This window comes from Lepidochelys olivacea, assembly GCF_965140295.1.
Source record: "Lepidochelys olivacea isolate rLepOli2 genome assembly, chromosome: 19".
Taxonomy (NCBI): Eukaryota; Metazoa; Chordata; order Testudines; family Cheloniidae; genus Lepidochelys; species Lepidochelys olivacea.
The window spans coordinates 5,455,921-5,483,160 of record NC_140429.1 but is presented as its reverse complement, the minus strand read 5'-3'; the positions used below and the strand labels follow the sequence as shown (position 1 = coordinate 5,483,160).

General features: G+C 43.8%; 1 protein-coding gene across 1 annotated transcript in view; it reads right to left on the bottom strand.

Annotated features, from left to right (window-relative positions):
- The window catches only part of SMAP2 (small ArfGAP2), a 34,140-nt gene extending 7,860 nt beyond the window's left edge, over positions 1–26,280 (bottom strand). Inside the window, exons 1-5 of the mRNA XM_084652468.1 lie at positions 26,073–26,280; positions 4,715–4,848; positions 3,356–3,441; positions 1,291–1,369; positions 628–714 (exon numbers count right to left, since the gene is read on the bottom strand). Of these exons, the coding sequence (XP_084508594.1) occupies positions 628–714; positions 1,291–1,369; positions 3,356–3,441; positions 4,715–4,848; positions 26,073–26,175 (489 nt within the window). The 5' untranslated portion in view covers positions 26,176–26,280. The remainder of the gene's footprint in view (positions 1–627; positions 715–1,290; positions 1,370–3,355; positions 3,442–4,714; positions 4,849–26,072) is intronic.
- Between the last annotated feature and the right edge of the window lie 960 nt (positions 26,281–27,240).

The window sequence follows — 27,240 nt, the reverse complement described above, 5'->3', positions numbered from 1 at the left end:
AGACTCAGTCCCTTGAAAAAGTCATTGTGGGGTTACACAAAATTAGATGTCACATGCCTTTACTGTAAAGAAGGGAGCTAGAATCTACTACACGCTTATTGGGGGTAGGGAGTGTGGAGAGGAATGGTACAAAAACAAGAATTTCATTGTTTTGAGCAAACTAAACTGATCCAGGAGAAACGAGCAGCCCTTATTTGGAGATGAAATGCCACAAAAAGACTAATTTCTTATTGTTAAATTAGGGTTTGAAGGTATCAACACAGGGCTATAGTCACTAGATAAACCATGACAAGACAGGAATGGGAGAGAGGAGACAAACAGCATCCCAGGGTTGGAGAATACATAGAAATGGCAATTGTGATTGAGAGCTGTCTGTAAATTGGGGGGGGGGGGGCGAGAAGAGAAATGAACCCCTCTCTAAGCACCTGGTATTGGCCTGTTATAGACAAGACACTGAAATACACAGAGCACCAGCGTGATTCAATGCATTAACTTCTTAATAGGAAGAGACCAGAAAAATCTCATATTTCCATAGTAAGCTGTTCCATCTCTACTACACTTGAAAAACCCCTGTATCTTTCTAGATAGACCTTTACAATTGACCCATGATTGTACTTTTTGCCTTACCATTTTCACTTTCTCAAAGATAACAGGTTCCAGTTTCTTCTCTGATGCTGACTCACTATTCCTTTTCCATTTGTCATCTTTTTCTTTCTGTACAAAGAATCAAACAAAAGTGAGGGTCAAAGCTCAGCCCATAGTAATGGGGAAGTTAAAATAAAAATAGAAATAGAGTTTTTCCAAGCAAGTTCGTAATGAATTGCACCTTTTACCAACATGAAAAGTAGAGGCTAGTTAGATAACTACTTTGGCTTATAAACACCTCCCCTTAGCCAGCAACCAATTTTCCCCAGTGCCTTGGTTAATAGTTTAAAACCAGTTTTGCCATGTGTACACATGGTAATTTAGAGCTGTAACAGAGGATACAACTGCAGCATGGCCATGAGATAGTCCCTGCTTTTGGAGAATGAGTAGAGTTCCAAATAGTTAAAATTCCCAACACAAGAGAAATACTTCCAAAAAGTCTGTGACCCTATTGAAAATACAATTTACCCAGTTGCAGTTGAGGAATAAGTCAAGATGGCTAGTCCTGTACATTTGTCAGCTGATGGTTTTGGAGACAATTTTATGATAACAAGTAAATTCAGGATAAGACAAAGATATCAGGTCAGCGTTTACAAGCTTATGATTGGTCTTCTACACAAAAGTTCTTAGGAACTAGAGACTAACCCTAAGTGCACTGATGTCAAGACTTCGATCCATGTATTTCTTCTTTTCATATTTGTCTCTGATAAAGCCCTCCACTGCTCTGCAAGAGGCTGGTTAAGGATGAATGACTCAAAAGTTGAAGCTGTCTATATAGACACGTTAAATAGTTCGACAAAACACTTTTTGTGACCACAAAATAATGGCAGTTTAAGGAAGTTCTCTTGCAACAGTAATTTTATTTTTGTTCCTTTAAATTAGTGTCAAAGTTGTCAATGCTAAATATTCTCCTGAAGTGAGTGGGTGAAGTTATTAGATCTAAAGTTATATAAACAAGCTGCTGAGGATAGCCAGAGCCATGAGGCCACTGTGTTAAACCCCTGCCTCAGCAAGAGTAAGCTTTGCTGGAGATTAGCCTGTGTGTCAGCTTCCTGCCACACCAGTCTGCCTTCCTTACCAGCAAACTCCCTGAACCTCTACCAGTCCTAACCTTGCCTAGCAGTTAACAATCAATGAACTCTAGCCTCCAAGCTCCTCGGATGTGTCTCTCCACAAGGCACAGTCCCCTTCACTGTACATTCACAAAAGATATAAAGGAGCAATGAACTTAGAGTCAATACACTGCAGCTCAACTGGTGTTTGACAAATACTTATCGCAATCACAGCACAGCACCAGTTTACAGTAAAACACATTTAACAGAAAGTCATAGGTTTACATGATACCAAGACAGGAAGGGTTACAAGCAAACAAAGTAAAAATATGCTTTCTACAGGCTAAGACCTAACTTCAGTTACTGTCTTTGTTCAAGGCAGTTTCCTCACCAACATTCCTTCCCAGCAATGGCTGACTTGCTGTTCACTGGGATCCACACACCATACAAGGTGTTGGCTTTCCTTGCCTCCTCAGGTGACATTTTTATTAGAGCAAGTTAAATAGTCATTTCTTGGTCCACTGTAGCAAGATGCCACAGCCCAGTAAGCTTTGCTAAAGACCATGAGCAATACAGAAAGGAGTTACGTACAGAGTTACTAGTGAAGGCCACATTGCACTTTAAGTATCAGACGAAGTCGGTATTCACCCACGGAAGCTTATGCTCCAATACGTCTGTTAGTCTATAAGGTGCCACAGGACTCTTTGCTGCTATTGCACTTTAAGAAAACTGCACAGTAACTATTAGAGAAGTTTTTAATAAAGATCAGTATTTATCTAGTCATTTGTTAGCACCAACACTAAGTAGCATCTACCTTGTGCACACATTCCTTACAATCTTGCATTGGCACAAATCATTCTGAGATACGGGATCCCATGTGTCTGAAGGTCTGTCTACACAGCAAAGAAAAACTCAGAGCTGGCTCATGCCAGCTGACTCGGGCTTGCATGGCTTAGGCTGCGGGGCTGTTTCACTGCCATGTAGACTTCCAGGCTCGGGTTGGAGCCTGGGCTCTAGGATCCTGCAAGGTGGGAGGGTCCCAGAGCCCAGGTTCCAGCCTGGAAGTCAACAGCAATGAAACAGCCTGAGCCCTGAGAGCCCAAATCGGCTGGCACAGGCAGGTATCTAGTTGCTGTATAGACATACCCTGGGAGCCTGTCTTCAGTGTTATCTTTTTATATTACAAACAAATGGGCCACTGAGCAACAATCCTGCTTCTCACTCTATTTACAGCACTATGCCCCTGCAGTCTAGGAGACCTTCTCTAACTTAAAATGTTCAAACATTTTCAAAAGGCACCGAACACGTGCAGCTCCCACCAGCTTCAGTGGGAACTCAAAGTCCTTGGTGCTTTTGAAATTCAACCCTTCAGTTTGCTAGCGAACTGACAAGGCATATGCCATGCAAGGGCTTCAAGTTGTAACAGACTGGTTTTACTTAATTCTTATACTCTACAGAGCTCAGCAAGGATCACTCAGAGCTCTTCCATTGAAAACAGTAATGTACTAAATCTGAAGCATTGCACAGAGAGTGCCTAGCTAGGAACTTGTTTTCATGGCTGACACTCAGGCACAAAGATGAGCAGTTGCCCTCTTTGTAGAGAGGCTTTTCATGGTTAAGTCTCCTATATTCCCAAGTAGCAAGCAAAGAAAGGATACTGGTCTGTCTGAGGCCGCCTGAAGGTCTCTGGCAGGTAGGCTTCATAGAGACGATTTGCCTTTCTGTTTCCCATCTCCTGCATACACTGCAATTCAAAAGAGAGATTGTAAGCCATTTGTTTCAGCATACGAAAGTTCTGTCATACAGACCCATGGTGCAAGGCCGCCCTCCAAGAGTCTTAAGCTCCTCTATTAAACTAGCAGAAGTATTTTTAAACAGATCTCTGAAGCCTGTTCTGTGCCTTTGCAGCAGACTGAAAACCCAAATATTGAGAGTGCTCAACATCACTTAACTGGAATAAACTGAGCCTTAAACCTTTGAGCAGCCAGGAGACCCTGTGGATTTGAAGCTTCGTTGCACAGGAGGTGCACGAGGGAGGTTTTCATCCTTAGGGGAATTTCATACTCAGAACATACAGAAAAGAAAACCCCATCAAGTCAGACAGTGTATCCCCTGAGCAGTGCAGGACTGGTCCTTTCATCTCCAAGACTCACCATTTTCCTTGGGAGACTATTCTGTAACTCGAAGCCTGACTGGTAATGTTTCCCGATAGTCAACCTACACTTTTTAAATCCCATGCCATTGCTCTAGTTCCACCCCAGGTAGCTCTCCCTCACCAGCATTTACACGCTTCCATGTATTAGGGTTGTGCCCATCTTGCCTCCTGCTCTTTAGCTGTCTGTATGCCATGTGATACATATAGTGCTTAGTCTTTCCATAAGACAGACTTTCTAGCTTGGAAGCTTACTAGGTTTCTAGGTTGGAGGCATTATAAAGTCTTAGAAATAAGCTTTGAGATCCCAATTAAAGGAATAATAGCTATAAGTCTTGAGAATTATCTAATGCTAGAGTTTAGGAGTGAACAAGAGCTGGCTGAGCAGAGGATTCCTATTGCAACAGCTGTTATCAGCCTCCAGGGCTAACCAAACTCAAACAAGACACACCGGCGCTTAGGGGTGTGTTTGTGCTAGGGCAATGAGACACCTTTTCAGGCTTGGCTAATTTGTGATCTCCCTTCTGTACAGCCCAAAGTAGGTGAGGCAGATCCACCAACTAAAGCCAGAGACAAGTGCATGGTTCTCGAAGCAGTTACTTGTTTCGGACAAATGTTTTATCAATATAACCAGAGCCTGTTTTTAACTCAGGGAAGTCTGTCACACTCCTACAGGCCATTATTTTAATCAGTCAACACAGTGTTGTGAGTGGTTTTTTTAACCATATAGGGAGGAAACCTTTGGTGATCGTTTTAAAGTCTCCTTCCACTGGACTCTCTCAGACATGTATTTTAAGATTTACTGAATCCCATTTTGCCAGAGCAACAGTTCTGTTCAAATTATATGGTCCAGCTCCATTTTTACTTGTATCTGCGCTTGAGTCCACTGGTCGAGATTGACAGATTTCACCCTGGATATGTGAACTCCTAGATTCCGGTGGATCCCAGCACAGCGAATACAAATGAACACGCCAATATTCCAGGATGCCCATCGTGGCCCTGCAAAAGGACATCAAAAGAGGCAGTCATGTACACATTCATAAATCCCCACTGCCACGAACAATCTCTTATGAGAAACTGCACCAAGTGAACTGTGGATTGATGATTTTGCATTTTCATCTAGAATGGAAACTGGGATTAGACACTAGCAGTGTGTTCTCTTAAAAAAAAAGACAGGTCCAAGTGTAAGACTTAGGGAACAAATGTTTTATGTTTCCTCCTTCCCCCTCCAATCTGGGTTATTTGTGTAACATAACAGAACGCTCTCAAAGTGAAACCAGAATAATCCCGGGGTACAGAGAAAGGATGCACCACAAGAACATCCTTTCGCTTAACCCCCATTCTTTTTAAGTGACCTTTTCGATATCGTGCAGCTAGTGTCCAGCCATTAGACCTGTACTGGAGGGTGGTTTCAAAATCTCAAGTTTAGCATGGAGCGAGACAGTTAATGTTACTGGCAATGTTACCTAAGAGCCAGATTTCACTATCAGACTATGCCAGACAAACACCACTGCTCAAAGATGAGCTGCACTTAGTGTTTGAGTTATTTGACCTTAAGACAAGGAACATGACTATAAGTCTTCCTCTACACCTGGAAAGAAACAAAATGTATTGTACGAGATATAGCCATGTTGCTTAGGTTACAGCAGAAGACGAATACAGAACAGCAGTTTATTTGTTCTCCTGATTCCAATAGCCTGACTGATTCTCCACCTTCGGCAGAGTGAATGTTAGGATTGTGATCTGAGAGAGAAGTCGATACACAGTTTACTCTTCAGTCTTTAGACAGTTTTGCTTTTAGATGCAAGGTTAACATGCAACTTTCAACAGACAGGAGAGCTCCAAGGTTTGGAAGAAGGGAGGTCATGCTGGGAAAAAACAAGGGAAAGCTTTACAAGTTTAATTTCACTCATTGTAAACTAGAACATTAATCTTTCTGTGAAATAAGCATGGAGATACATCGCCAAGTGAAATACAGAGCCTCGTGAACTGCTACTCATTGCCACCAGGTGGCATTCACACTACTGTTCCCATCCCAACTCCTCTCCAGAAAGATTAGCATTTGAAGTTTCTGACTATCACTGCCAGCATGAAGTGATCAGGCCAGTTTCAAGGCATGAACAACTCTGGAAATAACCTTCCTTTGTTGAGCACAGCCAGTTCTCCAAAATCCACAGATGGACTTGACCCAAGTTCCAAAGGCCTGCTGAATATTTACAAAAGCCCAGCTAGCCTACAGCTAGTTTGGTTTGCAAACTGTACCTCATGCAATGTAAATTCACACACAATATCAAGGCTGGCAGGCCAAAAAAGTGATCAACTGATAGAGGCATGCATTGGAGCACTTAGAGTAGATACCCATACACTTAGTAATAACACCTGCTCAAGAAATACAGGAGTAGATAGAAGGCAATAAGGGAAAGTTGTGTAATTTTAGAAAGCAGAAGTGTTCAAGACTTGCATATACAGTTGTGTGCCAATGTAGATACTTTACTATTTAAAACCTTTTATTTTTCCTCCCCTTCTGTTACTTCTAGTAATGCTAATGCTCTTCAAACCTGAACGAAAGTTAACAAGTCTGGGCACACAATCAGTGCTAAAGCTTGGATCAAACTCAATGTCCTCTCTTCCCTCCTGAGAGTTTTCAGATCTATCAGATTTATTTAAGACAGAATGCATAAATAAGAATTGGAAGTTTAAAAAGAAATCAGTTGAAAGATCAGGATTCTGAATGGAGAGATATTCCATGTTTAAAACAGATTAAATTTAGCATTTGTCTTTTAATCGGACCAAGTGCTGTTGCTAAATAGGAGACAAGCATCAGGTCTGAAGAGCTCTGTATAGCTCAAAAGCTTGTCTCTTGCCAACAAAAATTGGGCCAATAAAAGATATTACCCTCACCCACCGTGTCTAATATCCTGGGACCAACAAAGCTACAGCAATGCTGAAAACAAATTTAGGACTACCAATCATATAAAGTTTATTGGCCCGCCCTACATCAAAATCATGGATGCAATACAAAATCGGGTATTTTACTTGCTCATTAAAGAAAAGTTTGCAAAAAAGTCTCCTCACCCCAGCCAAGCAGAGCTATGCTTGATATAATGGAAGGTATCTTCCACTAACAAGTGGCCAGATTAGCACCTAACAGATGACAGCTGTTGAACATTAACACCCTCTCCTGCTGAATCTGAATTCCAAACCAGAAGAGCTCTCTCAAGTAGTTTCCACTTGGAATTAAATGAAGCATACAGAAGTAGATCAGTGAGCCACTCACTGGACAACTATAAAGTGTTTGATTTCCCATTCCCCACCCCTGCAGGAAAACACAAAAAAGTAGGCCTCCTATACACTAACTGTTTTATTGGCCTGTCTGAAAGGGGAGTGTTTTTTGTTTTGTTTTTTAAACCACCACTTATGCTAGTATAAGCCGCTTATTTCGCTTTGCCAAACTGGAATAAATAATACCAGTACAAACCCTTTTATACAGGACATAGCAGCACCTACACTAGGGGAGTTTGCTGTTTTTAACTTTGTCAACATAGTAGCAAAACTTAAGTTTAGACAATGTCATATACACCCTGTCCCCCCAGCAGTCGCTAGCCCCCTTTCAATACTTTAGAGAAAATGCAAGATTATGTTATACATGTGCGCAAACCATGGTAGCTATTTTCCAGACAGAGGTAGGCAGAGTTCCTGCCCTGAAGAGCAGACAGTTTTAGTCACTGAACTCCTTCATTTAGAAAACTGCAGCGTACACTTTTAGATAAGGAGCTCTACTCCATCAAGATATTTGTTCAGGGACAGGGTAATTAACTCCCTTGCATCTGGTTAGAAAGCAGGACCTGAAAGCTCAGCGGAGATTCAGGAGGAAGCTTGTGAGAGGAAGGGGAACTCATGGAGAAAAATCCTTCAGAAGATGGAACTTCTCACCATTGTTAGGTAGAGTCAGCCTTCAGGGTTAGCAGCATTTCCTTATTTTCTGGCCTCCCCGTGGCCACACACTGATTGCTGTCAACCAAGCAGGATAGCAAACAAGCAATATGGAGGAATTATACCCCACAGAGAACAGTTTAAGAACCACAAATACAGAAAGGAAAGCTAATGTTTTCAGCTGACCTTGTATGGTTTAATCAAAGTTCCAAGGACAATGAGTAGGAAATCTCTAGTCTACAATACCATTGCTCTCTTAACTGCCTCTTTAAAAAGGCCATTTCTGGACTTCACATCCCAACTCAAAAAGTAGTTCCTGATGAACACCTCAATGTGAAGCAAAGTGTGCTTTGGACACCTAATAGCCATCACACAATAATGGCATAGAAGCACCTACAGTGCACTATGGATATATTATTCAGGAAGGAAAGCCCACAACCCCTTTGCAGTAGGTAAGTATTCTGGTATCTGAGAAAGAGGCACTCAGGTAAGTGATTTGCTGAAGGTGTTACAGTAGTCAGCAGTAAAACTAGGAAGACTGCAATCCCAGTGCCCAGTTGCCAAATTTACAAGTGCCTCTTATTTAATAAAAACTGTCCCATTTATAGATTTCATTTGTGTCTCATTTCAGACCATTCTAATTTAGGGACTAACTTTGTTCAATCGAGGTAACTACCAGGAATTTTTCAGGGTTATACTTAAGTTAAACTTAAGCCCTAGGCTATATTTAGTGTTTATAGGACTAAACGGATTAATAGTAAACTAGATACTACATCAGGGGCCATAGTAACCTCTAGTTACTGTGTCCCATGGTGCTAGTTAAGGCCATTTCACCTTCTACACAATTATACCAGATGAGAACAGTGCTCTTGTTCGCAGTACCATCTGCAGTGATCTATGTCCCTCGCTCATCATTTTTGTGTTTCATTTAGGAGGTAGGATCAGAAACAACTAGGACTGGGTATTAAAATGACAGCTGTCTGCCACCATATTCTGAGTTCCAAGCTCAGGAAAAATCCAGAACACATACAGAGTTGAAAGTTTAGAACCATTTTCTGCTAACTGACATTTTCTAAATTAATACTTAAGCTATAAAAATCCTGTTAGTTGCCAATATTTTTGCTTGGTAGCAGCAGATGCTGTCCTCTGAGGTAACAGACTTGTTTCTCCTATTTGTTGCTAAGAGCACAGAAACTAACAATGAAATGAGATAAGAAAGAAGCAAATGAAATGTCAGAGGGGAAAAAAAATGCAGATCAAAAAAGCAAAGCAGAACCATTACAAAGACGTTCTTCTGCTTTTTAGAACGAAGGCTAATATTTTGATTCAAATGCATTGTTAGGAACCTTGATGCTCCGATACTATTGTGATGGAGTTACAAGCATACACAGACATCCCAAACACACAAAGATGCCTAAATATTTTATCAAACATACATTGCATTTTTCCTCCAGCCCTACGAAGCGGGCAAAGCATGTGAATGCCGGGTATGCACCTTCACCTTTGCTCTTTATTGCATAAAGCAGTAATCAATTAGTCTTCTTGTAAGTTCAGATATTACATCCAGATAATGTTAACTCTTCAAAGAGAAGGAAGATGATTTTGCTCCCCTTGGGCAGAAAGGGCAACGCTGTAAACTGAGCGGCTGCAGTGTGCAGCAGGAACTGTCTGCTGAAAGAGCTGTGATGGATTGACACAGGCAAGGCTCAGTACAATGGAAAAAGAGTAACTATAAAAATAAAGCATTAGTGATTGGGAGAACACAGGCATCAGCCTGTCAATAGCAATGCAAGGGCAGCTTAGACTTACACAATTGAAGCAGCGGCCACACAGCAAAGTATAAAGTGCCAAAGGATATTAAAGTTAATGTCAATCAGGACCCTTCCTTCTCAGGTAATAAGGAAGATGGAAGGAATTACATGACTTCTTGCTTGGGAGAGCCCTTGTCTTAGCAACAAGGCCAAATTTAGGTTGTTCTGAACAGCTTACCCTTTACGAAATGCTGGGCAGAGTCCAGCTGTTCAAACAAAATGGATGAATATGCAAGACTAAGTATATTGCCCTCCACATCCTCACTGATCCTTCAATTGCAACAGTCACTACTTACTCCTTAAAGGCTAACACAGGTTTTTGTTTTGATGTTTCTAATTTCCATGACATATTTAGCTTTGCAAACATTTGGGGCTAAGGTTAGCCCGCTAATGTAAATGCAAACAAGTCTTATACTTCCCCATGCAGATTTTTGTAATCATGGGATTCTTAAAAAAAAAGAGGAAGTTGTTCACATGAAACATCCAGCTCTGAAAAAATGGTGCAAGAGAATATTGTTTATATTCTGTACTTCTAGTCAATGTCAAGAGTGCTGCTGCTGTTTATGCAACGTGATTAGATCTGCAAAAGCCCCTTTATGGACTGGTTCAGAGAATATTACAGAACGGAATTAGGTCCTACAAGAATTTAGTTTTGAGGAAACTAGAGGATGCAAAAAGTTAAAACTATCCTAGTGACCTGCAATTTCAGTTGGGAACTTAATGCAAGAGGCATAAGATTAGATAGGTTATGAACAACGAAATTAAGACATACAATATTTTGGATAACGCTTTGCTTCTTCTACCTTAGACAAACAACTTTTTTGGGGAAAAATGCAAAATCCCAGCCCTGGAAGTATTTGTCAATGTAGCCACAAGAATTGCTGAAGTAGTGGTATGCCTCTCCTGCAGCCTTTATCCACCCAAACGCTTCCTGCTAATTGCTCTGTGTGCAGTTTGCAGACCACTGTCTTAACTTTTTGGCCCAAGGGCCACATCTGGGTTTGGAAGTTGTATGGCAGGCCATGAATGCTCACCAAACTGGGGTTGGGGTGCAGGAGGGGGTGAGGGCTCTGGCTGGGGGTGCAGGCTCTTGGGTGAGGATGAGGGGTTTGGGGTGCAAGAGGGAGCTCCGGGCTGGGACCAAGGGGTTCAGAGGGCGAGAAGGGGATCAGGACTGGGGCAGGCTCCAGGCGGCGCTTACCTCAAGCGGCTCCCGGAAGCAGTGGCATGTTCCCCCCCCCCCACCCCCAGCTCCTACATTTAGGAGCAGTCAGGAGGCTCTGTGCACTGCCCCGGCAGCTCCCATTGGCCGCAGTTCCTGGCCAATAGGAGCTGAGGAGGCAGTGCCTGTGGATATGGGCAGTGCAAGGAGCCCTCTGGCTGCCCCTGAACGTAGGAGCTGGAGAGGGGGGACATATTGCTTATTCCTGGAGCCGCTGGTGCGCAGGAAGCCCCAGACCCTGCTCCCCAGCGGGAGCTCAAGGGCCGGATTAAATCGGCTGGAGGACCGGATGTGGCCTGTGGGCCGTAGTTTGCCCACCCGAGTTAGGAGTTGGAGCATTAGGTAAGAGGGCACATTTTATCCTGTCTCCACCTGTACAATCTCATTGTTTTCACCAGAACTACAGAAGACACTAAAGGTAAAATTTGGCCTAGCATATTTATCGCAAAAGCCCTTTAAAAACCAAATTAGTAAGAAAAACGTTTGACTTGCCAAATAATTGAAGAACATTGAAAGAAATATTTCGGAGTAACAGCCGTGTTAGTCTGTATTCGCAAAAAGAAAAGGAGTACTTGTGGCACCTTAGAGACTAACCAATTTATCTGAGCATAAGCTTTCGTGAACTACAGCTCACTTCATCGGATGCATACTGTGGAAAATACAGAAGATGTTTTTATACACACAAATCATGAAAAAATGGGTGTTTACTACTACAAAAGGTTCTCTTCCCCCCCCACCCCACTCTCCTGCTGGTAATAGCTTATGTAAAGTGATCATTCTCCTTACAATGTGTATTACCAACAGGAGAGTGGGTTTGTTTGGGGGGGAGAAAACCTGGATTTGTGCTGGAAATGGCCCACCTTGATTATCATACACATTGTAAGGAGAGTAATGGTTTTTATCATTTGCCACACACACACACACACACACACAGAGAGAATGCCATTTGAGGGAATTTTCATTTTTAAAATCCTAGAGGGATTCACTTTTTGCCCTCCTCTATCAGCACATGGCATTTTGGCTCAAGCTGCTTATGTCAACTTCCTCTGTAATAACCCTGAAGGCATTTATGAATAAGCAGAAATTGACTGCAGAGAAGGGGAGTGGGAGAGGGAGGATGAGGTAAAATAGATGCTTTCATGGGACAGGAAGGAGAGAGCTTAGCTATTCAACTCCTAATGAAACAATCTCTGTGCGCACAATTGTTCAACTTGCCGGCTCCCTGCCTGCAATTACTCCAGCAAAAGCCCAGCTGTGAGAGGGAAATGTGCTGCAGGGACTGAATGATCCATGTCAATGCTATTGCATGCGTTGGACTCAGACATCCTGCAAGCATCTCCCTCAACAGTATGTGTGGGAGAGACTATGTGGGAAATTGTGCAGGCAGCGGGATAGATCCCAGTAAGATAACACCCACATCAGCTAGTACAAGCCATCACTGGTAGCCAACTGGAAACTTTCCATTGAGCTAGAACTGAGAATAAATTCCCCTTCCCTGCTTTCCAGTCAGCCAACTGATGAACAGAAAGTTTTTTTTGTTTGGTTGGTTGATTTTTTTTTTTTTTAAAAAAGAGCCCCCAGTACTTTCCACTGACTTATAATTTCTCTTCCGGAAATGATATTGCGTAAGAGGACTGACTGGAATTCACGATATTATGGATTGCAGCTTCCTCTGGGTTTCCCCCCCTCGCACATGCAAACACTCACTTTGCACCAGTCTGGTATGCTGTACACTTCTGCCCAAGGATTGAGAAATCTGTCACTGTTCTACAAGGACAGTCAATGCAGTCTCCGCAGCGTCCCACAAAGGCGCTAGATGATTAAACTATGTCCTTAATGCAAGCCCATTAGAATTTAGGAGTCACCCTACCTTAACTGAAAGAAACACACTTATATAAGTCCCTCCCCCATCTATGGATAGTTGGTTTGAAGTACGATGTGACCCATGGTAAATTGAGGTAGTGACTCAAAATCTAGATACTGTAGAATCACAGAACTGGAAGGGACCTCAAGAGGCATCTAGTCCAGTTCCTTGCCACTATGCATCGCACAAAGCAGAATCTCAGCTCCCATCTTCTCTTGCATAAAGAGTGAACTTGCTGTTATATGAGGAAGCAAAAGCAGAAGAGTCCCTGTTGACAATGTCGTGAGCCAGGGATACTTTGGAAACTGAACAATAGGCCATTCAGGAAGTTGGCTAAAACATCTAGAAGCTTGACTTTAAGAAGCCACTCTGAGGAGCTCTCTCTTCCTTCGCAGGTCAACTTTAAAGGATTTTTTTTTTAAAACTGCGCAATTGTCACAAAATTTACTTACTGGCACATACAGCATCTGCCCTCCTTAGCAGGATGATACAAGACTGAATGAGATTTTACTCAACCATCAAAAATTGTTCCAGGTGCTAACACTTCGGAGCACTGCCTTAAACCAACTAATTGAGGAATGACTAGGTTACTAGCAAAAAGAAAAGGAGTGCATCTGATGAAGTGAGCTGTAGCTCATGAAAGCTTATGCTCAAATAAATTGGTTTAATCTTATCAGGACAGTGGAGCTGCCAAGTAGTAATTCTGGCTTCCTAAAACAATTGCTAGTACAGCCAGGACTCTCCCCCCTCAGGATACATGCACATGGCCATGTCCAATAATGCATCAGATTTTGTATAACTGAAGGTCTCAAGCAGATAGAGCCAATGACATGGTTTATAAAGAGAATCTTAAAACAAGGACAAATTCCACCAGTTACCAAGACTGAAAAAGACAGGTCAGAAGCTGACAACCAACCAGGGATTAGCGACACTAGAGAGTTCAGTTGATAGGGATTATGCATTTTTTCCATCTCAGAAGAGGCTTTAAAAATTTTAGACCAAAAGAAGTGACTAAATTAGTGGAGACGTTGGATTAAGCTGCACTCATACTTGAGCACTTCTGCTTCATTTCCTTGTCAAGTGGCAATAGTTCCATCTCTTCTCAAGTATTTGTGCATTTGCTATTATATACTGCGATCTAGTGAAGCTATGCACTAGTCCTCTAGCATCACTATATAGGGATTCAAGCACTCAGAAGTACACCTCTCTGGAAAGATTTTTAGCAGCTCACAGGCATGTGTCTAGCACTCCCCACACACCTGTAGTTGTCACATGTGGGTTTGGAGGTGGTTAGCAGAACTGAGCCAGACAGGTTCTTTTCCTTGCTGTTGCAAGTGGATGGAAGCAAGAAGGGGCTGCTGCAATTCAGACATTTCTTGGTAAAGATCTCTACTGTATTAGGAATGTAGTTTCTTCCTTTGATTTTAACTCTCATCCAATGTAGCCTTCCTATACGGACTTCATCAATAAAGTCAGTCCTTCTGTCAGTCACTCCAGCTCTGAAGACAACACATTGTTGGTGTGTGTTTGAATTCAGATTTTAGGGCACTGAGGCTGTTCGATTACTTCTTCCTGTTCCTTCCCCTTGTTCCTGCTCTGGGTCCCCCCCACCAGAGCTTTTGCCCATCCCCTTGCTCTGCATTTCCTCTGATCCCCCACCCCCTTTCTTCACCCCTCTGCATTCAAGTCAGGTTTCTTCCTCTCTTGCTGTGTGCAAGCAGGAGTAGCAAGGAAAGCAGATGAGAGGCTCTCCCTGCTCAGTTCTGGTGCCCAGAACCACAGCTGTCCCTAGCTACTCGGAAGGGCAACAGCCGGCCAAGTCTAGCTCAGCCTCTGCAGCACCAGGTTGGAGCATTCTCAGTTATTCTGTGGAGACAGGCATGAACAGTTCAGTCTGTGCATAGGAGCTGCTCAGTATAAACAAAATCAGAGAATTCACCTGCCAAACTCTAGCAAGCTTCTACTGAGCCTGCAGGAAGTTTTCAAGGTGACCGCAAAAGGCACAGACACCAGGGACCTGTCAAGTTTCATACCCTTGCTTCAAAGCGTGAAATTGCTAGAGCTTCTCAACAAAAGGGGATTTTTTTAATTTTATTTTTTTTAAAACATGGGCGAAGTGTATTTCCCTAATCTTGTTCTTGGAAACAGCTGAAATGTTTTAGCTAGAATTTCCCAGCAAAAAAGTCAGCCTTAGGCAGACATCTAGTATGAAAAAGTTCAGCACAAATTGTTTCAGTTTGGCAAAGTTACCAGCAACTGAAAACATATATAATGGAAAGCACTGTGCAACTTTAACAGGCGTTGCTACCAGTTTCACCTATAAATATAGGACTTGGTCACTAATCAGAGGGGAGAAAGATATTACAGCATGTTCCAAGGATCAGTTTTGTTCCAGGCCCTTTTTTTTCCTGTCCTAAATTTCAAGGGGCATACATGAGAAAACTGCTGTTTCTGATCAGTCCTTCCTTCCAGACTAGAGTTATGGAGTTAGTTTTTGTTCTCTCTTTAGTGTCAATAATCTACTTGTATTAAGATGAATTATCTTTAAAGGGCAAAGATATTGGTGAGATAAACACCTTCACAAAACCACATACCAGTCTGACATCTCAACTAATTTATCTGTTTGTTACTACAGTAACCAACCCACTATTTGTACTTAAATGGCAGTGCAAGTTTCCTGAAACCAAGCATAGTGGTGTATTTTTACAAAAACTGGGCACTCGGTCATTTGTAAAACTGAGCATCACCGGATTTACATCGTATTTAAATGTTGTATGACGATTACTTTAGTCATCAACATTCCCCATTTTACAGATGGGAAAACAGTCTCAGTGACTTGCTCAAGGTCAAAGTTAGAGACAGAGATAAGATTAGAAGGCAGGATGTTTCTCTCTCGATATCCACTGCTCAGTGCATTTCATCACACCTGCCTCTATTTCTTCTCCCCCAGGTTTGCATAATTAATGCACCTGTATGCAGCACAGAGATGTTCCAGGCTCCCAGGTCTCCACACCTTATTTCTGAATGATGCTGCTGCTATCTCGAACACTCCTCTCACCATGCACAGCTATTTCCAAAATAGTTTCCCCTCGAATGCTGATCTTTCCATACCCTGGCAACTATAATGACCGCCATTCCAACATTCTCTTGGACCCATATTTGCTGCTGGCTGCTCAAACACAAGAGTAAGGCAGACCTGTCATTATAGTTGTATCCCCACCAATACTGACAAAAAGTCTCTTTAGCGTACAGTGGCAGCTGTTAGAATAGTAAATGCTGTTGAAAAGGGATTCTAAGAACCCTTTTCCTACAGAATGATCTTGATCAGATTTAGCTTTATCTGGAAGAGGACAGTGTGTTCACACTAGTTGCATTGCTGTACCTAAACCACTATTAGACCTATTTCATTCTGTTGCAAAAAATGATGCTCAGTCAGCCACCACAGAACTGCAGAGTTTACCTAATTTTAAAGTTTACCGTGACTGGATTTGCTATTTTTCTTCCCATTTCTAACCCTGCCACTTACAGTGATTGTAGAAGAAGCAGAAGTATAAAAGAGGAAAACACATTCTTGATTTCTCAGCTTAAGATGCTGCAATTTCAAAGGCAGAAGTACATTACAAAACTGTCATACAGGGAGACTTACTGAATACACCAGTATGTACCCTACACACATCAAGGTCAGATATCCTCTTTCCACTTCACAGATGTTATGGGTTTAAATTAATCCCAGAATTCTTCACCAGTTTCAAGCATAACATGTTGTAAGAATTCAAAAGAGAATGTTCACTCACTGCAGGCAGCTATAATTGTAGCCAGGCAGTGCAGATCACTGCATCTGCTATTCAGTTCTGTGTAAAGGTCTGCTGACGAAAGTCTTAACACACAGGAGGAGGAAACTCTGCAGGGCTTATCCAGTGCCTCATCATGCAAACAAGTAGCATCTAAAGACTGTTCTTAGGGAACCATAGGTTAGTTCTCTCTTCACCACAAGCAGCCATTACACAGGGCAATTTAAAGAGAAAACGCCATGCACATTGCCCTTACTAAAAGAGGAAGCTCAACTGTGATTCACGCAAGTTTAGACAGTGGTTTAGTAGGGAAATTCCATTATTCAATAAGGCCCCCCCCCCCCGACATATTTAACATTAACCGTTTGGCAGAGTGAGAAAAACTTAAGATGAAAACCTGTTTGCACTTCTTGTTGTACGTTAAGCCCTCTTCTTCATACGTGTCACCAAACCTTCACCACTCTTGCTCCACCCATGCTTTGGACCACTGTCTTGCCTTCTTTGTCTTCCTAGCTCGACGGCTTCTCCCCTCATCCAATGCCTTTAACAGCCTCACAACTAGCGTTCACCAGATTCCATCCCTTTCTTTCAAAAGCTATTTCAACTACTTATTCCATGAGTCATTCTAGTTATGACAATGATGTACTTGTTTTCTAGCTTCATATTGTTTTCCTGCCTTGCACCTGCTCTAGATTCAGCTTTTTAGAAGGACTGGTAACTTGTTTGCCACATTTCACCTATTACAATGCTGTACCTAAAATCCAACACTGGGTTCCTATACTGCCCATGCCAAAAGCACCACAACTGAGAAGATATTGTGAAGTTAATTAGTCCTTTTACTTTTATTACAAGCACTACTCCATATATTTAGAATTTAGATATTTTAAAATCTTACTTTTCATACACTTCTCGGCTTGTGAGTACAGGGTTATCAGTTTCTTTTCCTGATTCTTGTATATAAACACAATATTTGTATTGCTAACACTGCAAGGCAATGTTTAAATGCAAAAGTGAAGCTATTTGAAATATCAGAAAGCAGTGAACATTTCTCCATTAGTGAGACTTAGAAAAATACACTTAACACCATTAATTTGAGCCCAATAACTTGACAGTCACTTTAGAAGCAATATGGAGATCATCATAAGCTAAGTATGTCCATTGAATTCCAGTAGTTAATATCAAATACTAAGGACAGAAAGAAGCAAGATCTTTCAAGACAGACTTTGCAAGTCAAGTGCAGCTTTCAACCAACACCTTTAACATTCTGCATTTGTACTGCACATTTAATCAGCACTGTATGTACTTAAAAGTCCCCAAGAAAAAACCTCTGTGTTGTAATTCTGGATGAGGAAATACTGAGAACAGAGAAACCCTGACCTAACTCTGTATGTAGATCTATTTTATGTTAGAATCAAGAAATAATGCACAAGTACAATTTTTTTGCATCTAATTGGCAATGAGTTATACAAGAGGGTTGGACTTCAAAATGGAACTCATGGCAGAGCTCCCATAACACACAGGGGAGGGGTACTCAGACAAACCGAAGGAGGAGTGCGGGGCAACCTTAAACTGACGAGTGGATGCAGGAGAAGTTGCATAATGGTCATCGCTGGGGTACTCCACTGTGGAGGAACCTGCAGTTCTGCCATCAACGATACTGGATCCAAGGAGCCTGTGGGAAAGACGGGGACTGGAAGAGTAGAGGGAAAAAGTTTGGGAGAGGGAAGAGAGTCAAATACAGTATCTTCATGTTGTAAAAATTCAGAGAGTTAGAAATGCATAGAAGCTCCTTGGTTAATTTAACAGCAATTCTCAGTGCCCACATTTACCACCTATAATAGTTGGAGACATTTAACACGGGCTAGTTTAAAACAAAAAAGTTTCCAGTCCATTCAAATCATGGAGTCTGTATCATTGCCCAGATTGAGACCTCCCTCACACACTTTGTACTTCACAAATTTACCCTCAAATTAACAGTTGTGGCGTTAAATAGCTTCCATATCCACTCATATCCCAACCCATTCAATATCTCTGTTGGTGAACATGTTGTGTCTGCATAGGCAGGTCATGCCATACAACTCAGCTCTCTAATAACGATAGCAAAACAACTATTTCCCAGAATGCCCACAGCGACAGCAGCAGTGCACAACAGATGGAAGAAACATCACCTGATGGTCAGGGAATGTTTTAATGACTCATTTATCCAAAAAAAAAAAAACCCAAACATATACTGAAAAGAATGACAACCTCACAGTTGCAATGCAACTTGAGTGAAAAATGTTTCTTCCCATGGTTCCAATCTGGCAGTCCAGTAAGGAGACACAGCTTTGGGTAAAATCCCACACACTTGGTTGGGAAGCAGATCACAGCCTGTTTTGGCAGCATCCTTTTTACATAAGTACACCCAGCTGTCATTCATGCAGCAAGATGAGAAGAAATCATGAGAAACGGGGCTTTTTGGGGCAGAGCCATGTGTGCACCACCTAGTTGAGGCTCCAGTCCAGAATGGGGCCTTTGATAATCAATATTAGGCATTGTGGTCATGCCTAATAGCTGCAGGTATGTAGCCACTAAACCCAGTGACCTAGAGAAAATGTTAGCAAGGTAGAATCTACCATTAATCTTGTGATTTGGTATCTATAGCATGTCATGATCAATAGTTAGCCTGAAATTATGATCTCATGTCACCAGAGCCCACACATTTGTTTAGACAGAAGCAACTCATTCCCAAGTTTCTGCTGCCAGAAACCAACACAGCCAAGCTTTATTTTAAAAGGGTGTATCTTGTTCACTCCTCTCCCCAGATCGCCTAATCTGATTCAGATTAAAAAGTACTCCGGGTATGTATACACGGCAAAAAAAACCCCACAGCTGTGAGTCTCAGAGCCCAGGTCCTCTGACTCAGGTTTGCACTACGGGGCTAACGATAGCAGTGCAGACTTTCCTGCTCAGGCTGGACTGGGGGCTTTGAGACCCATCCTCCATGCCAGGTTTCAGAGTCCAGGGTCCAGCCTTAGCAGGAACATCTACAGAGCCCCATAGCACAAGCCTGAGTTAACTGATCTGGCCTCTGAGGCTAGGTTTACACTACAACTTACTTCGGTATAACTTATGTTGCTCAGAGGTGTGAAGAAGCTGTCCCCCCGAGCAATGCAAGTTACATCAACTTATGCGCCAGCGTGGACAGTGCTACCTCGGTGGATTTATTATGCTAACGGGAGAGCTTAGAGCGTCTTCACCAGACGCAATGCAGCGGTGCCGCTGCATTGATGTAGCACGTCTAGCGTGGACTATCCCCGAGACTCACTGCAGTAGGGTTTTTTGCTTTTTAGTGTAGAAGTACCCTCATTCTCCTCACAACTGTAGACATTAAGCAGCATTTTGTAACTTTTTTCTTTCCCACACTGCAGAGCTTTTGCTTAATTTCCTCTCAGTTCTCCAAAACAGACATCTGCAACCACTGCCTGCAGTGTTTATTAGCAGCTTCAGCTCTTCAAACCTCTCCCCATTTTCACCACAGAGATGATCCTCTTCCCTCCATAGCACCAGGACCAAGCATTGTATTTCTAAGAAGATACCCACAATTCCCAATCTATGGAGTGTCTCTAAATATAACAGATCATGTTTGCTCACGCCTTAGGCCAGTGCATCTTCTCAACAAGCATGTTCTCTCTATCATGCTCAGACTATGCTAGCTAAAGCTTGTGTTCCAGTACTTGAGTTCTCCTGGGGCTAGGGGTGGGGAACATAGATCAGAAGAGGTGCTGATAATGCCTTCAACAGCTCTTTTGGAAAAAAATTTTTGAGAACAAAGATTTCTATGCAATGCATAAACCTCAGTAGTCTGAATTTGAGAGACAGTGAAGGAGAAGCTAAACAGCATAAAGTTTGCCCTTTCAGAGATTTCTGCGACCAAGATACCACTAAATAGAATACTACATGGCCTGAAAGGGGAGGGACAGTTGCGTTTTATCCCCACTGATTGAACACTATTGCAGCCAGAGACCTAAACTTTTTGTAAAGCACTAGAGTGAACAGGGTCTTGGTGTTATGATCACATCATTCAGACCTCCTCCAAGCAGTGTGGTAGAAGAGACAGTGCCTTGTCTACACCCGCACTCCCACTCTTGGTCCGACCAATGGATCTGCACAAGAACGTGAGATCTCCCAGAGAGAGTTTAGGATGGACAACTAATGGGTTCCTCACTTGTGCTCTCGGGGGTTTTCAGACTAAAGCAGGGGTTCGCCGGAACTACTTGATCACTCCTTGAAGGAGGGCCAGATTCATGAGAGACTATCAAGGAAAACTTTGCTCTCTGGGACACTAGAAGGAGTCTGACTAGGATGCAGTCATGCTATGATTGGGGCCTATGCACGGAGTCACTGGGGAGGCGATACATTTCTCTACAGTGTTTGCCCACGGAAGCATGCCATCCTCCTCATTAGAACAGAATGTTGTGCACCCCACCTCTCAGGTACTGTATATCTATAGTGATAGGCACTACCCCGACAAGTGGTGAGAGATATTATACCCCATGTTGGTACGGGATGTAGTATTTTACCTGTGTCCTATTAAGGCACAAAATGAGTAGAGGTTCTGAATCAAGCAAACTTGGCTTTTAATCTCTTGCATGAAATGCATCTCTTCACCAGGAAAACAAATACTATCACTCTCTACAGACCTAAAACTCTTTAGTCAGGCAAAGAGGTATGTCTACTATTCTGAAAGGAGGCATTTCCTGTCCACAACAGGCAGAAAAACAGGGTTAGAATCCTCAAGACAAACCACCGTGTTTAAAAAGTTGTAGGTATCCTTTGGGATATGGCGTTATAGAAATTTAAGTTGTTCTTAGCACAGTTATGCTTCTAGTGTGGATAGGACCAAACCACTGATGTTACTGAGAATGAGGTTATTATCGACATCCCCTGAGTAGTTCTCTTCCGCAGACTGAAATTAAGGAAGAGGTGGGTACACAACAGGACTCCAGGTGAACCAAACAGCCATTTTGCAGCATTGGGATGTCATTCAGTTCTTATTTCTTTCCTACTTCTACGGAAAGAGGGCATGACAACTCACAATCCAACTTGTAGAGTGACGTCATCTGAAACATCTCACAGAATTGGAAGTGTGGTTAGCAGCTGAACGCTACCTTTCAAAGGAGCTAGATACAGCCTAAGTAGTACTAAATTGCAAGAAGCCAGTAAGCCGAGCATAAAAGCAAAAAGACGGGGAACTAAACTGTAGTGTTATAAACCTACAAGTACTTTTTATGGTAGTTTATCTGGCTAGAAAAGAGATTTTCCCCCTCCTCCCCCAAATCAGTGAACAATCTTCCCTCTCATTCCTTGGTCATCTTTCCTGGACTCCATCTCAACATCTAAGTGTTGCACATCTCCTAAACGAAGTATGTTGCACTGAATTGGCTGACAAAGAAAATGAGCACAAAAATGCCCCCAAGGAACAGGTTTAATGTGAAGGTATAGTCTAATGGGAATCTTGATAAATTACTTTCTGCAAAACTGCCATTTTCAGCGACAACTGCCGCAGGTCAGCAGTAATGGCTACTAATGGAAGAATTTATTTAATCTTGAAGGGGATACAGAATTTGTCAGCTAGAAACTAAAACAAGATTTTTACCACCCTCACAACTGGGCGATACGTATTCATGCATTGCACAAGTTCAATGAATATTCTTCTGATCATATCAAAATGTCATGGTGCAAGATTCTCCATATGCTTGCACTCTATTTGAGTGCTTTCATGGAACAGAAGTCAGATGTGCAACTGATTAGAAGCATACAAAATAGCCTACTGTACTTAAGACCAGGTAAGTCTTTCTACCAAAACAATCAGTATGTTACAAGGAGAGAAGTAAACCCTACAGAGGAGTTAGCATACACCAGCTGATCTTCTCATTAGAAGTCATTTTTACTTAAGAGCTTTAAATTACCTAGACGGAAGAGGTGTGTGTCAAAAAGTGGTTTTTTATGCTGCACAAACATTAAAGGCCTACTCCCACTGAAGGGGAATTCAGCTGACTTCAATATCACCAGGCCTTAGGTTAGTTTCTGCAGCAAGTGCCTGATGGTAAAAATGGTGATGAGCAACCACAATTTCAACACAGTGAAATTGTGGGAGCCCCATACTTCATGAGCAGGCCTTAACAGTTGGCAATGGAAAGATAGATATACAGTTACAGAAATGTAATATAGCCTATCTCCTCAGGAAGTTAACAGACTATGCCTGGCTGGCAGTGTTCACAGAAATACCCAATAACCACAAAGGAAGTGTGTTTGGCTAAAGAAAACTATGGACTGCTTCACTTATGGTTCATGAGAATTGAGGCTCCCTCCACCCTTTCATTGTTAGTACAAATGACAATTCTGTTGCAGAAACAGCAACTACCATTCAACGCAACAGAAAACTGGTTCAATCTTGATCAATTTAAGTTTGTTCGTTTACAAAAAGCCTCTTCCTGTCTCATGAAGGATTTCACATTACCAAGTAATTCACCATCTTTGGTAATAATGCTGGATTGTAAAACCTCACTTCCTGCCCATCAGTGCATTCTGGAATTGTAACATTCCAGCTATCTATAAACAGGATAGGCAGACACTTTAATAATCACACTTATCCAGGAGTCTTCTCTGCTGGGACAGCTTGTTTGTTTCTACATTAACAGGAGGAAGTACCAATCCTCATTGTTCAAAATGCAATTAGGAGATCTAAGAATAGCTTTTAGATGCCCAGTTCTATTTAACAGCTGAAATATATATCTAAGATCTAGCAAATGGGACAATGACCTCTACCCCTAAAGAAAAAAAGACCACATTCAGCTTACATGTCAACTAACACGCCCCCCCCCCCCAAATATATAATTGGAATGTAAAACACACTTCTCTAAGCTGTGCCATCTTCTCTCCAAAACGTGCAGCTTCATCCATTTGTGCAGTTTGCTACAGCTCCAATACACACAAAGCATTAGAAACCAAAGATATGGATCCAACTTCAACCCAAATACCTCCCACAAGAAAATAAAGCAGTACTTGAACAATAATTTTGCATTTCTACTACTCATTTTCTCCACAGATCACAAAAGTGCTCTTTACAATTGTTAATTAGGGCCTCATACTGATCGGATATACATAAATATCATCCCTCTGTAGAATGGAGATAGAGAGGCAGAAAGGTATAGTGATTAACCCAAGATCGGTTATTGGCATAACTGGGAACAGAATCCAGGAATCCAGATTCCAACCCTCTACAGAAATTCATTAGACAAACATTTCCAAGAGCCACTAGCCAATTGTCCTTAAGTTACTGTCCTAGCAAAAATAGCACAGAGGGCTCAGAACAGTAGGCCATGTGAAAATACATGGACGTGCAAGAGGATGAGTTAGGGGAGAAGCTGTTGCCTTTTTGCATTTGATTGCTTTGCCTTTGCACTTTTGAAGTCAGATCTTTAACAGTTTATTCCTCTCCTATAAGAGTACTTAAAAGAGAAAACAGTAAAAATTCTGACATTGAACATACCATCTGGAGCCATTGCAATGTGACATTCTTCCAGTGACACTTAATCAGCTCTAGGGCTACTTCATAAAAGGTCCATTTCCATTCAGATACCCACAGGATCCTACTATTATGTGCTTCTTCAGACATTATCCCATGCCCATGCCACAGCTCTAATTTAAAGTTACAGTCTGAAGGAAGACACAATAGATGATATGCTTTGGCTGAGAATGTTTTGCAAAGTTACATAATCCAGTTTTTAAAAGTTTCCCTTAAAAATAATTCTACCTTAGCAAAAGTTCAGTTCACACACAGGGTATGCATCCGATGAAGTGAGCTGTAGCTCACGAAAGCTCATGCTCAAATAAATTGGTTAGTCTCTAAGGTGCCACAAGTACTCCTTTTCTTTTTGCAAATTGTCAGTATTTGAAATTCAGCCATCATTTACTCAGGGTGTTTGAAGAGTCCTTACGGACAGATTTTAGCTATATTTTCTATTCAACTCGTTTGCCAAATGACATGAACAGCAGAGCTACAAAACCCAGTTTTTCAGGAAACAATCACAGAAATGGCATCTGACTCTTGACTGATGTGATGCTAGCAAAGGCCACTGTAATTCAGGATTTATTAGCTAACCACAGTATGAAGTTTTGCTAAAACCAAGCGGCTTTTAGTGCCAACACTCTTCCCAATTGAGCTGGAAGCATCCATTGTGATATGAAGGAGAAACTTACTGAGAAGAAATTGGGGAGAAGTTTCCACCCCACACACTTATACAAACCAGGCAGGTATTGCTCCTTTGTTTGCACTAAACTGGTATTTAGCATCTGCTCAAGAGGACTGAATACGTTTTTGAATACGCAGCAACAGCCCTAGACTACAAGATTTTAGACCTCAAACTGTCACATATTGAGGTGTTATGAAGTTTTCAATAGCATTTCGTCTTTCTACCCTCATCCTCAAGAGCAGAGGGTAGAAAACGTCCGATGAAAGTGCACTGTCTACCTGCTTCCCTCAAAAAATTCTTTAAAGAGCTTTCATTAATAAGAGTAAGGTAACAGATGGAAGCATGACTTAGTGACAATGTGTGTTCCAAAATAGCATGGAGTGCAAATAAAGTTAGCACTTTAGGATTGACTCCTTATGTTGAACACCTGTGTTATCAAAGTGTGTCAGGTGATAATGAGCATCAGCTGATGTCCAACACCCACCACAAATGAATCTCACCTCCACTGTCCAGGAAGGTGTGGCACTACCATGGAAGCCTCATTTTCCCCGATGAGGACTGGGTTGTCAGAAAACTCCAACAAGAAAAGGCTTTTTTGGCCTAGTCAAAACTAATCCCACACATGCCAGAAGTAAATTCCCTCCACACCCCAAGGCCTCCGTGATCAAGTTCTGATGTATAACGTTTTGTTCAACAACCTTCTCTTGACAATGACTTGTACGTCATCATGCAAATGAGTTCATGCCTCTTCATCTATCAACCTACAGCATTTATAAATACACCAGCTGCTGACTGCTAAGTTCTCAAGTTGCCCAGTTGACACGGTTACATAATCACCGCAGTTAGCCATCCCTCGATATACACTCTTTCTACAGACGCCAACAATAAGCTAGTGACTTTTCAACCGTCCTCCCCTCACTTACCGAGCCAGGGATCATTTTCACAACCTGCTTGCTCCCCTTCCCATTCAAGAGGCCGCCTGCACCCAGATACCATGTGTGACTCAGAGACGGCGGGGGGGTGGGGGTGTCCCTGCACAAGACATCACCCCATTACAGACACCCCCCCCCACAAAAAAAAAGAGAACAGGGAGCCCACTAAGAGAGTCACAACCCATGCTGCCCTGGGCAACACCCACCTACACAGCCCTTTTCTTTTGTATTGCAAACCAACCCCCCCCCCCCAATAACCTCTGCAGGTACAAGCCCTAAAGCACGCCCCCCCCCGACACACACCCCCCCCCCTCCCCTCCCCAGGGGATCAGGACCAGCCAGATGCCCTTGCACGCCCGCAGCCCAGCTACCGGCGGGTGTGGTGTGTGTGTGTGGGGGGGAGCCCTGAGCATGCCCCCCCGCCCGCATTTACCTTTGGCCTGGCAGTCGGCACAGTACTTGTTCTCCTCCTCCAGCAGCAGGCTGGCCAGGACAGCCTGGTACCGGTCCACGTCCCGCACCGACTTGCCCGTCATCGCGGGGGGGGGGGGGGGGCGGACCCTGCTCCCCACCCCCCGGAAACAAACCGCCCCCGGGGCCCCTGTAAGGGCGGGTCGCCCCCAGGCGGCGCGGGCCCCCCCCTCAAGGGTCCCTGCGGCCGCGGCCCCTCAGCGCGCACTCGGGGGCCCCCCCCCCCGGGCCCTCACACGGCGCGGCCCCCCCAGCAGCCACGAGCTCTGCCCCGGGCAGCCACGAGCGGGAGCCGGCTCCGCGGGGGGAGGAGGCGGCGGCGGGGCCCGGGCTCTGGGGTCTCCGGGAGGCGCCTCAGGCGCAGCCGCTTCCTCTTTCCGGCCGGAGCGAGCGGGGCGGGGGCGGGGGAGGGGGCGGGGCCAACAGGGGGGCGGGGCAACGTGGCGGGCCGCGCCCCGGGCCGCCGCCGCCGCCCCGCGTCACGCCGCGGCGGAGCAACCGCGAGCCAATCAGGGGAGAAGCCGGGGGGGGGGCGGAGAGAGAGGGGGACGTGAATGGGGCAGGTCACGTGACTGAGGCCGTGGGAGGGGGCCCGAGGGATGGAAAGATGCGGGGGGGGGGGAAGGAGAGTGGGAGGGGACGAATGGCGGTGGGGGGGGAAGAGGAGGGGGAGGAGGTGTGGGGGGATGGAGGGGGGGTGGGGAAGAGGAGCGGGAGGAGGTGTGGGGGGATGGAGAGGGGGTGGGGAAGAGGAGGGGAGGAGGGGTGGGGGGATGGAGAGGGGGTGGGGAAGAGGAGGGGGAGGAGGGGTGGGGGGATGGAGAGGGGGTGGGGAAGAGGAGGGGGAGGAGGTGTGGGGGGATGGAGAGGGGGTGGGGAAGAGGAGGGGGAGGAGGTGTGGGGGGATGGAGGGGGGGTGGGGAAGAGGAGGGGGAGGAGGGGTGGGGGGATGGAGAGGGGGTGGGGAAGAGGAGGGGGAGGAGGTGTGGGGGGATGGAGAGGGGGTGGGGAAGAGGAGGGGGAGGAGGGGTGGGGGGATGGAGGGGGGTGGGGAAGAGGAGGGGGAGGAGGGGTGGGGGGATGGAGAGGGGGTGGGGAAGAGGAGCGGGAGGAGGTGTGGGGGGATGGAG